The sequence below is a fragment of the Trachypithecus francoisi genome, unplaced genomic scaffold (assembly GCF_009764315.1).
Source record: "Trachypithecus francoisi isolate TF-2019V2 unplaced genomic scaffold, Tfra_2.0 Lachesis_group21, whole genome shotgun sequence".
Classification (NCBI taxonomy): Eukaryota; Metazoa; Chordata; class Mammalia; order Primates; family Cercopithecidae; genus Trachypithecus; species Trachypithecus francoisi.
The window spans coordinates 53,448,729-53,462,591 of record NW_022681467.1 but is presented as its reverse complement, the minus strand read 5'-3'; the positions used below and the strand labels follow the sequence as shown (position 1 = coordinate 53,462,591).

Genomic DNA, 13,863 nt, shown 5'->3' with positions numbered 1-13,863 from the left:
GGCACACAGGAAGTGGCAGAGGAGAGGGCAGCTGTCAGCATCTGTGTTATGCCATGGCAGGTGCCCAGAACTCCTGGCACCTGCTTCCTTCTTCACCATCCGAATTTTGCGCTGTGCTGGCGGGGAGGTGGGCACCACAGGCCATAAATACCAGCTTCATGGACTGCACTGGAGGCGACACGCCAGACAATTGTCATTGACCCGAAGATCAGTCACATTCAACACAAGCCCTTGGCTCGATCTCCCTCTGTTTCTGACGTTCTGGGATAATCCTACTCAGGACTGCTGGGGGTCGGGCACACACTCAGGCTTTGGGATCACAGGAACTCAGTTCTGAGTCCTGCACTGTGTGGTCTTTGGCAGTTGCCTCACCTCTCCCAGCCTCAGTCTCCTCTTCTGCAAAGTGGGGGTCCTGTGAGTACTGACTTCACAGAATGACAGTGAGAATTCAATCAATCGACGTGCATAAAGGGTTCGGCCCCCCTGCCTGGCATCTAGGGAGCGGCCAGCTCACAGTTCCTGCCTTGTCAGTGTAGGACGAACCAGGACAGAGGCAGAGCTGTGCCTGCACCTCCCAGAGGGACTGCGCCTGTCTCTGGAGGAGACCACGAAAAGGAGGATGGGGCCTCTCCAGCAAGGCACACGAACCTGTTAATGTGAAATTATTCACAAGGAAAGAGGACACTAAACTAAATTAGAGTGACCTTATTTTGTGTGTGGAAGATGGGCTTGGTCACCCCCGAGAGCCTGCCACATGCACCACCCTCCCCAAGGGAAAAATTACAAAGAAAAACGGCAGGAGCCCCCCAGCCCTCCAAGTGGCCAGCACAGGCTTGATGCCCGGAATGAAATGAGAGCGACGGGATGCTTCTTCCCAGCGGCTTCTGTTCCCACGGTGGGCTCTTGGAGCAGGGTCCAGCGCCTGTTAGCTCCCAGGAGACCTTGGGTCCAGCCACCATCCTGGGCGACCTTTTGGGACTGACTTGAACTCAAATCTCCCACCCTGGGGACAGAAGCCAGTCAGGGAACACTGGGCTGAGCAGGCTTGTACTCTGCAGCCTGGCAAACCTCAGCATTTCCAGGGAGCATCATGGGGACGAGGGATGCTTTTTGTCGCCAGAGGAGTGTCAGTAATTGTGACAATGGTGACAGTGGAGTGTGCTGTGTTCTGCCCTGTTCTGAGCTCTTGCATCCACTATTTCACCCCTGCCCCTGGCTGGTTCTATTTTTTACGGATGAGGTAACTTCCGCTCACAGAGTTAGATGTGTACAGCGTCACACAGACAATGGATGCACGAGGACCACATCCTCAGATTCCTGGGGCAGGGGGCGGGCGGACTAACACCGTGGGTGAGCTAGGAAAATTTAACAGGAGAATGAACCCTTTCCCCCTTTTGAGTTCCTATATGGCAGCTCTGGGTTCAAGTCTTTTTTTTTTTTTTTTTTTTTTTGAGGCGGAGTCTCGCTCTGTCACCTGGACTGGAGTGCAGTGGCCAGATCTCAGCTCACTGCAAGCTCCGCCTCCCGGGTTTACACCATTCTCCTGCCTCAGCCTCCCGAGTAGCTGGGACTATAGGCGCCCGCCATCTCGCCCGGCTAGTTTTTGTATTTTTGGTAGAGACGGGGTTTCACCGTGTTAGCCAGGATGGTCTTGATCTCCTGACCTCGTGATCCGCCCATCTCGGCCTCCCAAAGTGCTGGGATTACAGGCTTGAGCCACCGCGCCCGGCCTCAAGTCTTAACTCTGCTCCTAGTTGCATCATCTAGGGCTACTTCTCCCTAAGCTTTAGTTTTTCCATCTGCAAAATGGGCATGATGATGGTACCTAAACTGGGGAGGCTCAGCTCAGTGGCCTCGGGTCATGTGTTAGAATCATGACAATACTTACAGTGACTACAGTTGAGTTTGGGTGTGAACCAGACCCCCTGCCGTCTCCTGCTCTGTCCCTTGTGGTCCATGACTGCTTGGCAATGAGTCCTGTGGTCACAACAGAGTTGAGCCTAGGTCAGGGACAGTGGTAGGAGCCACTCCTGCAGGTGTCATATTGGGCATTTGACCTGGGATGTCTTTGCCCATGCCTTGGTAAAGGGGCAGTCTGTCAGATTAGGGAAACTGAGGCAGGATTGGTGTGGCTCCAATCTGCTGGTAGTCACTGAGTGACCTGGGGCCCAACTCTTGGCCAGAAGTCCTGAAGCCGCCCTGCAGATGCCTTGGGTGTGGCCTGCTTGGCTCTTTTAAAACTCTTGAATGAGGTTCCAGCCTTAAAGGACCACAACTTCACAGCCGGCTCCAAGGTCCTCTGGAGAGAGGGAGGGATGTGGCTGCGCCGGGCCACCTCTCCTTCCACCTCTCATTGGCAGTCCTGCTGGGGTTCCTTCCTTTGCCCTCGAGGCATCTGATCCTGCAAGCGGATCAGAGTCCGGCAAGCGGCGACTGGGAATGGGCCCCACCAGCCTCCCTGCACTCCTCGGGACAAATACAGGCGCGCGGGAGGATTCTGTGAGCTGCCGTGGGTGGAGAGCCATGTTTATATTGGTGCTGCTTCATGCACACATCGTGTTTTGAACTTGACTCCGAGGCCCTTGTGCGGAGGCACCTTTCTCTCCCCAAAGGGGTCTTTGCTGGTGGATTCACAGTGGCTGCCCAGAGAGATGTGTTGGGGGAGGGATCCCATGCTTGATGAACTCGGCCTGCAGTGGGCCCTGGAGTGCACTGGAGAGGCCTGCCTGCTGAGTCTCAGGCATCCTGGGGTAGTGTGGGGTGGGGAAGCAACAGTGTCAGGGCATGGCTGCCCCAGGCCAGGTGGGTCCTGGGACCAGACCTGTGGAGAGGATGGCCGCCCACAGCCCTGCTCCTGTGATGCCAGGTGGGAACACGGCTGGGGCCAGGGATGGTTGGTGCACATGCTGTTGGGTCTCCGGTTTGTGACCGACCTCACCAGCAGGCACTGCATGGTCCACTCCCCAGAGAAGTGTGCTCCTGTCCGCTAAAGCTGAGCGTCCCCTGGAAGCAGCACCAAAGGTGCAAAAGTGCATGGGAGGTGCCCCCTCACCCCATCCCAAGGGTGGTTTTCACTGGACCTGTTTGTGGGCCCTGATTCTGCTGTGCCTGACCAGCCTTCCTCCCGCACAGCATCCAGGCCGGTGGGGCTTGACTGGAGCTGGATGGAGATCTCGGGGTCTCCTTGGCCAGAATATTCAGCCCAGGGTGTTCCCTTACTGATGGGTGGGGGTGACCCAGCTGCTGGCTGGGGCACCTTTCTTGCCGCCCTCAGCACCTCCTTGTCTGGGCATGTCCCGGGGCATCCAGGAGGATCCGACTTCCAGCCTCTGCTCACCTACACCCTCTGCCTGTGCCCTCCTCTGCCTCTCCTTCCATGCCCTGCACCAAAAGCCTCAGTGCCCACCTTACAGGGAGCCCTCCAGGGTCTCCCATTAGATGCTCCCTCTGCGATTCCAGCGCAGGTCGGCTCTCTTTGAGGGTGGATGGGTTTGGGCCACCCTTGTTCTGGTGGAGCCGAGGTGGAAGTGAGCGCCCCGTGTGTCCGGGTCCACCTCCAGGGAGCATTACGCACTCAGTATGTGCCCCCTGCACATGCTGCTGCCCACTGTCCCCCGCTGACACAGGGTGACTGTGATGGACTCAAAGCGAGCCCCCGAGAGCCAGGCTGGGGCCCGGGCCCTCTGAGCTAGCCACTGCGCTTGCCTGCCACCTCCTGCCCCTCTCCAGGATGCTCCTGAGCCGCAGTCTCGGCAACCCTTGCAGATCTCTCTCTCCCTGAGCCTGGCCCCAGGCCCTTGGCTCACCAGGTCTGGCCAGCAGTCAGTTGTCGTTTCTCTTTTCTGCAGAGTTTTTCCCTCCCCTCCCCCGTGTGAATTTTCCTGGGCCTGTGACTCAATGGGGGTTGGTGCCCCGGGGACCAGGGTGATGCTTTGATGCCCTACTGAGCCCGGTGCTCATTTCTGGGAGCGTTTTTCTCTCTCTGTGGATACAGGCATCCAGAAGTCAGATCCGCCTGCCCCTGGGACAGAGCCTGGCGGGGCCAGGAGAGCCTGAGGATTTGCCCACACCCATTCAGTCTGAAGGGGCCTCCTCCATTGCCCCTGCGTCCCGCTGGCCCTGCAGCCCCAGCTACTGTCTCGCTGCTGTCTGGGTCCTGCGGGCTGCCAGGGCCTGGGACAGGGACAAAGACAGCCACACACCTCCCTCCCTCCAGGGCTGGTGTGGGCAGGGTCCCTGGAGACAGCTGGGGAGGGGGGACTGGGGTGAAGAGTGCACAGGGTTGGGGGGCAGGGAATTGCAGGCCCCGGGGGTGGGGGGGCGTGGGTGTTGCACAAAGCCAGCCCTGTGTGTACCCTGAATGCGGCTTTATCCCGAGTGCTAACAGACGGACCTGGGCCCTACAGAATCAGGCCAGGCTGCCCCGGCCCTGGCCCTGCCTGTCTGGGGAGACAGGAGGTGTGGCCACAGCCACCTGGGTCTGAAGCCTGATCTCTCCTGACCAGGAACATGCGGGTATCCCACAGGCGGCCCAGGGCTTGGGGCCTGAGTTCCCAGCAGGCAGGGCCCCAGCCTTCTCAGGGCTTGGGAAAGCTTCACCAAAGCCCTTGGTTAGTTCATCCTCTTCCTCCTGGCCCCACCAGGGTGAGATGGGGACGCATCTCGCCCAGGATCCCCAACCCAGGCCTAGGCTCAGATTGAATTTCCTGGTGCAGAGGCCGGCTGCCTAGTGGGGGTTCCCGCCAGCTCTAGGGTCTTGGACTTCTTGAGGCAATCGCTTTCCCTCTGAGCCTGTGTCTCCTCACCCGTGAAACGGGAATAATAATAAAAACGCCTGTTCTTACGTGTGTGCTCAGCCCACAGCACGACTGACTGGATCGGATCACTCTTTGTCCTGGGGGACAGTCCTGTCGGTGCAGGACGGTTACCACAGCCCCTGGCCTCCACCCACTGCATGCCAGGAGCACCCCCCAGTTGTGACAACCAAAAGTGTCTCCAGACATTGCCACATGTTCCCTGGGTGCAGACGCGGCCCCAGGTGAGCAACACTGGCTCCGTGGCTCCCTGAGCGGTTGCGCAGATGCATAAAGTGCCCAAGACAGGGAAGTTCTGGAAAACCTGGTGGGGAAGAAGGGGTGGCAGTGGACACAGGTGTGGGAGTGCTTCTGTGTGGAGAGGCATCTGCCGCTTCCCAGACAGTGACATTCCCACCCAGGATGTGTTGCTTTCCTGCCCTGGGGAGAGCAAAGCTGGTGGCAGGAGACGGCTGGCCCTCCCGGGTTTGGAGTGTGCTTGCCTGGGCCGTCTCATGGCCCGAGCGCCTGGCATCGGCTCTGCACGGCCTGTTTCTCCAGTTCCCACCTGACACCTGCCCACCCCGATCCCCCTCCCCCAGCTTTGTTTCCTCGGTTCTGGGAGGTGGAGGAGCTGAGTCAGTGGCACTGGGCTTGAACAGGGTCCCCCAGGGAGCCTGGCTAATTGCTTGTTAGTGCCAGGGAGCTCTGGGGAGTCCTCCTTGCCCCCATGCCAGACGGGGTCTGGGGAGTCACATTCCTGCACACTTTGGGCAGGGTGTCCTGGGCCGGGTGAAGCTGGAGGAGCTTTAGCCCTGGATGCTGCCAGCTGGTGCCCACTCTGCCATGTCACCTCCAAGGGACCCGGCGTCTTGCCCATTGCTGGGGGCTCTGCTGGCACCGTGCTCGGCCAGCTGCCGCGGCCACTTCAGCACAGACCCGCTTGAGTCAGCAGAAACTGCCCGGCTCAGGCAGGATCAAAATAACCTTCTTCCTATTCCAGCACTTGAGGGTTTTTCCGCCTTCTAGGGGAAAAACAAATCAAAAACCAAAAAAAAACCAACCTTAGAAAATGTGAATCGCAACATCTGTGGCCATCTGGAATGTGGGTTTTCTGAGGCCTTTTCACCAGGAGGAGAGTCCTGACACCCCCATCCTGTTGAGCATGGCGTGTATTTGTGAGTCGTGGCATAGATGTGTATGTGTGTGGGTACGTGTGGTACACTGTGTTTGTGTCTGTTGGGAAGTGTGTGTTGGGATGTTGACTTGTGTGTGGGACTGTTGAGGAGTGTGTGTTGGGGTGTTGGTATGTATGTAGGAGGGTTGGGTCGTGTGTGTAGGAGTGTTGGGGCATGTGTGTTGGTGTTGACATGTGTGTAGGAGTGTTGGGGTGTTGTCCGTGTAGGAGTGTTAAGGGTGTGTGTTGGGGTGTTATTTGTGTAGGAGTGTTGGGTGTGTGTTGGTGTTAATGTGAATGTAGGAGTGCTGCGTGTGTAGGAGTGTTGGAGTGTTGTGTGTGTAGGAGTGTTGGGTCATTTGTGTTGGTGTGTGTATAGGAGTGTTGGGGTGTGTGTGTTGGGGTGTTGATGTGTGTGTAGGAGTGTTGGGGCATGTATGTTGTGTGTGTAAGAGTATTGGGGTGTGTGTTGGGCTGTTGACATGTGTGTAGGACTTGTGTGTGTAGGAGTGTTGGGGCATGTGTGTTGTGTGTGTAGGAGTGTTGGGGCATGTATGTTGTGTGTGTAAGAGTGTTGGGGTGTGTGTTGGGCTGTTGACATGTGTGTAGGACTGTTGTGTGTGTAGGAGTGTTGGGGCACGTGTGTTGTGTGTGTAGGAGTGTTGGGGTGTGTATGTTGGGGTGTTGATGTGTGTGTAGGAGTGTCAGGTGTGCGTAGGTTTGTGTACACACATTCACGCGTAGCTCCTCCTCGTTTAATTCCACAAAGCTCCACCCCCGAACTCGGTGCCAACTTCCTCTCTCCGCACTCAGGGGTCCCCTTCTCCTACCAACTGCTGTCTCCCTGGGCACCTAAGACAGCTGAAGGTCTGTGACCATCTGCCTGAGCCTTTGCCCAGCGACAGGAACCAGTGCGCAGGGCTCCCTTTCTGCCGGTCAGATCACGCCGTGCGTCCGCAGAACAGCTTCAGGAGGCTCTGACAGCAGAGAGCAGGGCCTTCCTCCTGCCTGTCCCATTACCTCCTTCGGGTCAGTCCCTACAGAGGGGGTGTTTGGGTCCCAGGACACCTTTGAGGTGCTCTCCCAGCCAGCAGTACCCCTTCCTCCCCCATGAGAGTGGCTTCCCTGCACATACCGCAGTCCCAGGCATCGCCTGTGACCTTGCCGGGAGAGTGGCGGGGGATTTCCGGAGTCGGGGTTGCACTCTCGTCCCCCCAGGCAGGTACAAAAGCTCAAAAGGGCTGAGCGCTGAGCACAGCAGCCTGGGAGGGTCCAGGCGCTCACGTGTCCCTCTCTGTCTCCACAGCGGAGCTGGAGTTTGTTCAGATCATCATCATCGTGGTGGTGATGATGGTGATGGTGGTGGTGATCACCTGCCTGCTGAGCCACTACAAGCTGTCTGCGCGGTCCTTCATCAGCCGGCACAGCCAGGGGCGGAGGAGAGAAGATGCCCTGTCCTCAGTAAGTGCCCCGCCATCCTGTCTGTGGCCTGAGGCCCCAGCGGCTGTGGGACGCCCCCTGTAAAAACTCGAACGGGGCAGTGGGACGCCCCCTGTGAAAACTCGAACGGGATCCAGTGGCGGTGTCTGCAGGAAACAGATTGAGGGCAGGAACACAGGGTCTGAGGAGCCCACCTGCTAGCAGCCTCCTCCCCTGAAATGGGAGGAAAGCACCCGCCAGGCGGTCCTCAGAGATGCTGGAGGAACGTGGGGAATGAAGAGCTGGGCTGGGAAGAGGCTTCGTGATCCACTCACGCACTCAGCTGACTCTCCAGCAGCCTCGGGTCCCAGGCTCTGTGAGGCCCCGGGAGTGGGCAGCACACAGGTCCTTGCTGTCACAGAGCTGAAGTTGCAGGAGGGAGATGAGGAGACACCCGGTGGTGATAGCGCCATGTGGCGGGAGATGCCACCACTGGAGCATGGGGGAGCCTCTGCGAGGAGCCCTTGGCTGGGGAGGCAGGGCTGGGCTCACAAGCAGCGCAAGCTGACCCCGTCCTGGCCCACATCTCTCAGGGCTAAGTGGAGACAGACCTAGAGGGATGAGGCTGAAAGCAGGGAGGCACCTGGGGCAGGCAGCATAAGAAGGCGTTCTGGGCCCACACAGAGGCCTGATGCAACAGGATGGTGGAGACGAGGGGCCGGCATTTGGCTCTGCACCCACCGGGGTAGTGGTGGGAAAGGTGCCTGCAGTCCTGCAGCCCTGACCCAGACGGAAGGGAGGTGGCAGCCCTGCCCTCACGCCCGTGCTACGCTGACATCTAGTCATGTGGTCACAGTGCCATGGAGAGCCATAGAGGCAACAGGACACCAGGTCCTGGGGCCCGAGTTTAATCCCAGCTCCACCAGTACTGGCCACGTGTCCTCAGACCTGTCCTTGATCTCCAAAATGGGGCTTTAGGTCCCCCATATGTAAAATGGGCTGACAGTCGCGACCACCTCCCCAGAGATTTGGGGCTTTAGCACAGAGCACAGGTCTGGCCACTACTGGCTGTAAAAGTACTTCCATCCATCCATCTGCCCGACAGATCTCTACCCAGCGCACACACATGGGGTACACAGAACTCCCCCTGCGTTTGGGAAGTGGCTGTGAGCCAGTCCCAAGGTGCTGCTTGTGAGTTGGCTGGGTGCAGACAAGAGCAGGTGCATGGATGAAGGAAGCCGAGGGCTGTGGCTGGGAAGCTGGGGCGAGCTGCTCTGGAGGCCGAGCTGCAAAGGACCAGGTGAAGTCGGAGCGGCAGTGTGAGGAGGACAGAGCTCTTGAGGAGGAACCTGCTCTCCGTTACAGTCCTGGGTGTTGATCTCTCAGAGTTGTAGCATTGATGGGCGTTCTGGAAACCCCAAGAATTGCCCCTTCAAGCCTCCACAAAGTCAGGGGCAAACAGGGCAGCTCCAGGTGGGTGGGAACTTGCCTGCCTCTAACAGTGAACTCCGGCTCCGCGTCAGCCGCCTGAAACCCTGCCGTTGGGTATCCTTCAGCAGGTGGACCAAAGGCTGTCACAGAGTTAATCTCTTAATGGCTCCCATCTCTGCACCCAGGATATGTAACTCAACAACATGGGGCGGGAAGCGGCTGTTGAAAGAGCAGGCTGGGAACTGCAGGGAGGAGGTGGCACGTGGCCAGCCCCGGGGCTGCGGCACGTCTCTGAGCCGGGACTCGCCAGGTGTGGGGAGGACTCACAGAACAGGCAGCACTGGGTGTGGCCTCCACACTTCCAGGGACTTCTGGGGTTGGTGGTGGTGCCCAGAGTCCCTGGGCTGAGCCAAGTCAGCTGAGGAGCCTATTGGCCATGGTCCCGAGCCGGCAGGCCTGTCCCTGGCAGGTCTGGGCACCTTTGCTTGCGTCAGGCCTCAGTCTCAGTGCGTCACCAGGTTGCCAGGGCAAGGAGCATCAGCCCTGAGACCTCTGATGGGAATGCCAGGCTCCCCAAACCCGGGACCCACTGTTCATCCCAGCGTGCTGTCCAGAGGGCGTGCTGCAGACCTGCTGCTCTCAAGCACCTACGTGTTTATTTGCTGTTGCTACCACTCCAGCAACAAGCACCGGTTACATCTGCCCAGGGATGTCGCCAGGGACTTCAAGGGTTCATCCCACTTTCCAGAGGAGAAACTGGGAATGAGAGAGGTGGAACATTTGCCTGAGGCCACACTGCTTGTCACTGCCAGTTTGAAGAGCCCACAGCCTATTCTGTCCTCCCTCAAATGCTGGGGAGTGACGGTGCCCTGGACATTCCAGAAGGCACCAGCCTTGGAGGGGCACACACTCCAGACTGGGCTCACCTGGCCCCTGGGAGCCTCAGTGTGTGCATCTCCACAGTGGGTAGAAGCTACGCGTGTGCGGCCTGTGGTCATGGGGAGGGTGCAGTTAGGGGAGAGTGTACCTTCCCAGAGGCGGACTGGAGGGGCCTCACTATTGTGGAGTGGGAGACAGCACCTGGGATCCTGCTGCCAGGAAGGGGATAGGATTCTGTCCTGGCTCCTGGACACCTGCGGCCAATAGAAAGTCCCTGGGGTGCCTGGCTGGGTAAACATAGAGAGTCTTGCTAGGCCTAAAACAGAATGTGGCAGCTCCCCGGGGACCCCCTGCCAGACAAGAGTCCCTGTGCCCTGTGGCCTTCCATAGAGATCCACACACAGGTCCTGTCTGCCTGGGCCCAGTCTACATCCCCCCAACCCACCCATGCTCTGCTCCCGGCATGACTATCCGACCACAGCCCCTTTTCAGGGTGACCCTGGGGGTCCCCTCTTGCCTGTATGGGGACGAGCTTGTACCCCACCCACCTGCCTCACCATCTCGGGTAAGATCCTGAGCTCTGAGGTCCGGTCCTGGCCTTGTCACCTCCTTGCTGTGTGACACCGGGCAAGGATCTGCCCTCTGAGGGTAAGGCTGCAGTGCAGGCGAGCCCCTAGGCCAGGAATGGTGCTTCCACCCTGGCGCTGCTCCGAGGGTATCCGGGACGTGATGCAGAACGTCACTGCAGAGACCGCCCAGCCACCGAGTGGCCCAGACCTCAGGTTTATCCAGAAAGGCAATCCCAGTCTTCGTGCCCAAGGCCTGCTCGGACCAGGAACTCAGGCCTTGGATGGGGTGAACCTTTGTCCTCTTTATCCCCAAATCAGTCCTCAGCGTGGGTCTCCTGCTCCCAAGAGAACCCAGCCCACCAAGGGCCCATTTCCCAGGGGCAAGGACAAGACTGTGGCCAGGCCAGTGTGCGACAATCTGCCAGCAGTAGCAGCCAAAGACCTTGCGTCCACTCCCATGGCCTCAGGAGATACCGAATTCCCCCAGGCCCCTTGTGCTGGGCTGTGTCCTGGCCAGAATCATCTTTCACGCCTCAGAAACACCTCTGAGTCCTCGCTGGTCGATGGAAGGCTGTCCCGTCCCCTGGGATGGGAAGACTGTGCCTGGGGACTCCAGGGGAAGAATGGGGAGCTGTGTTCTGGCCTCATGGTGTTAAGACTCTGGAGGGGTCTGGGAGGAGCTGCCTGGTTTTGTCACTGAGGTCTTCTCCAAGTGTGAATGAAATCTCTTCCAGTGCGTTTGCCCATAGCTGCGCTTGACTATAGCAGCAGGGTTCAGTGGTATGACAGAGACCCGCCGGCCCACAAAGCAGAAAATATTTTACTCTCTGCCTCTTTATGGAAACAGTTTTCAGACCCTTGGTCTAGAAGCCTCTAGATGGGGAAGGTGCAGGCGGACTGGGTGCACCCACTTCCAAGAAGAGGAGTCCACCCCAAGTCCTTGGAGCCTAGGAGTGGTTGGAGATTGCTGGGAGCAGGGGGCTTGTCAGCAGTGGCTATAGGATTGGAACCTGTCCTTGTCCTCCACCTGGGGATGACTGCCAGACATAGCCAGAGGCTGGGGAAGGTTCCAGATGATTCTGAAGCTGAACCCCCCTCCCTCCACTTCTCAGGTCACTTTGGGACTTAATTCCACAAACATGACTTGCACAGGTCACCCAGCAACTTTCGCACTCGAGTAGCAACCTGAGCACCCACTGACTGCATACCACGCGGCGCCTGGCATTGGGGAAATGGTAGCAGCTCCTGCAGGGCGAGTGAAACCCATGAATAGGCTACCAGGGGCAGAGGGACAAAGGCTCTGGTGCAGGAGGGGACTGGAGGAGACTGGAGGAGGTGCCTGATCTGCCTGAGGGCTAACGGGGAGCTCCGGGGTTAGCATGTCCTTGCTTGGGGTTAGCACGTCTTCGCCTTCGAGAGGCCTCAGGGGAAGGTAAAAGTTCTTCAGGAAAGGGAGGAAAGAGGGGCCATTGGTCCAGGTCCAGGATGGGCTCAAATCCAAAGGCAAGACGTGAGAGTCTGTGTTCACTGGGCACCTTGCAGAACACACTGTATGGTGCATCGCAGGTGCTGTCATCAGCCCGCTATACAGATAGGAAAACTCGTTAAAGGAAACAGCTGTGCTACAGCCCTGGCCATCTACAGGGGCACGGGTCTCGGTAAGGGGTTAGAACTTTCTCTTCTGGAGGCAGTGGGGAGCCCAAAGGGTTTAAGCAGTAGAGTGACAGGGTGTGGGGTGGGGGGTGTGAGGGAGATGTTCCCGTTTCTGTGAGGAGGAAGGGCCATGGGAAAGGGCAAGAGTGGAGGAGGAGACCCTGGAAGACCCCTCAAGGACCTCGAAGACCAGCAGCACTCGCAGCCTCTGGGAGATTGTGAGACACGTAGCCTCACCGGCCCTCCTGCTACAGAATCTGTATTTTTGCAGGCTGCAGATGGAATGTGTGCGCGTGGAGGCGCTGGTTCCAGAGGACTTTGCTGTCCAGTAGGCACAGATGCTGGGGAGAGAGGTGGAGAGAACTGTTTAATAGAGAGAGAAGTGAGAGGAGATCACGGGTGGGTGGGTGGAACAAGGGTGGTGGGGAGAGGAGCTGTCAGGAATGATCCCGTGGATCTGGCTTTGCAACTTGAAGAATGTCAGAGCCCATTCACTAAATCAGGAGACAAGGCAGGATAAGACCTCCTTAAGTGGTAGGAGCGTTCCTGATGGGACAGTTTTGAGGGCCACAGAGCCTCCTAGTGGCCATATGGGAAATTACCACCCTCTAGCTGTTCCTACCCAAGCTGCAGGTGAGCGGTATCCTACCTGGGAACCCTCAAAAAACCTGCCCCAAGGGAACTTTTGAGGTGATTACTCATTATCTTGATTGTGGTAAGAGGTTCTTCGTATAAATATATGCCCAAGCTTACCAAATTGTATGCTTTGAATATGTCCATTTATTTGCATATCAGTTATATTTCAATAAAGCTATAAAAGTAACAGACATCCCTTTCCCTGGGCCCAGGGCTCACTGTCATGGCATTTGGGGAAACTCAGAGGAACTGGCCCTGGCATGGGGTCTCATTTTCCTGGGAGGAGGTCCAGGCCCCTGCTGTAATCTCAGAGCAGATGGCATAAGCTTCATGAAGTGGCAGCTGTGCCCCTGCACCCAGACCAGAGCTTGGCACCGCAGTGGAACCACACTCCTCGTTTGCCAGAGACCGAATCACTGTTTTATGGCAGAGCAACCACCTTGGGTACTTTCTCAACTCTCCTGTTTTTCACCTGTGAACCGGGATCAGTAATGACGGGCTCACTAGATCGAGGGAGAGAAAGACTGTAAAGAAAGAAATGGCATAGCAGCAATGATTAAGGTAGGACAGGTGCTGGAAAGGGAATCAACAGATGACAAGGTTCCCGAGAGGCCCTTTATATGCTGGTCTCTACGGGTCTGCAGGGGACACTGGAACTGAAAGTGGACAGGAGCCGGCCGTGCAGCCTGGCAGCCGTGCACAGGACCTGCGGCTCAGGCTCAGCTTGTTGGGGCCCTGTGGGGCCAGTGAGTGTGACTGGTGGGAGTCTGGAGGTGACACCCAGCACATTCACATGCTACCTGAGTGCCACGTGGGTTCTGGGTGGATTTTATGTTCAAATTCAGCAAGTGCTTGAGCAACTCAGTGAGGCAAGTACTCTAATAGCAAGTACTATAATTCAGGTACAGAAACTGCAGCATTGACATTAAGTAACTTGCCGCAGGTCACACAGCCAGCAGGGGCCCAGGGCCCGGGGCCAGGGGTGAGGGGCTGAGGCCACGCTCAGCCTCAGGAGAAGCCACTAAGGCCCATGGGAAGCTAGGGCCGGCTTTGAGAAGAGGGCCTCACAAGTTGGTGTATGTTTCGGAAAGTGTCAGGCTGGATTTTCGGGGGACAGCAGTGGGCACCATAGGGATCAGTGAGGAGGCGATTGTGGTCATGTCCTGGAAAAGCGTCCAGGGGCAGGGCTGGGGAAGCTGGTGCGGAAGCACAGAGGTGGGTGGGTTCAATAGCTGATTCCAGGGTAAAGGCCTAAGAGTCGAATCTGGGTTGAGCCTTTGCTGTCCCTCCTGCCCACCCCACTGAC

General features: G+C 57.8%; 1 protein-coding gene across 3 annotated transcripts in view; it reads left to right on the top strand.

Moving 5' to 3' along the window:
* Positions 1–13,863, top strand: part of PMEPA1 (prostate transmembrane protein, androgen induced 1) — a 63,220-nt gene that overhangs the window by 44,615 nt on the left and 4,742 nt on the right. For 2 of the 3 annotated variants that reach the window (XM_033186858.1, XM_033186857.1), the window contains exon 2: positions 7,277–7,431. In XM_033186858.1, coding sequence (XP_033042749.1) covers positions 7,277–7,431 — 155 coding nt within the window. Of the gene's footprint in view, positions 1–7,276; positions 7,432–7,529; positions 13,002–13,863 lie in introns of those variants that run through there. The other variant, XM_033186859.1, reaches the window with a different exon arrangement.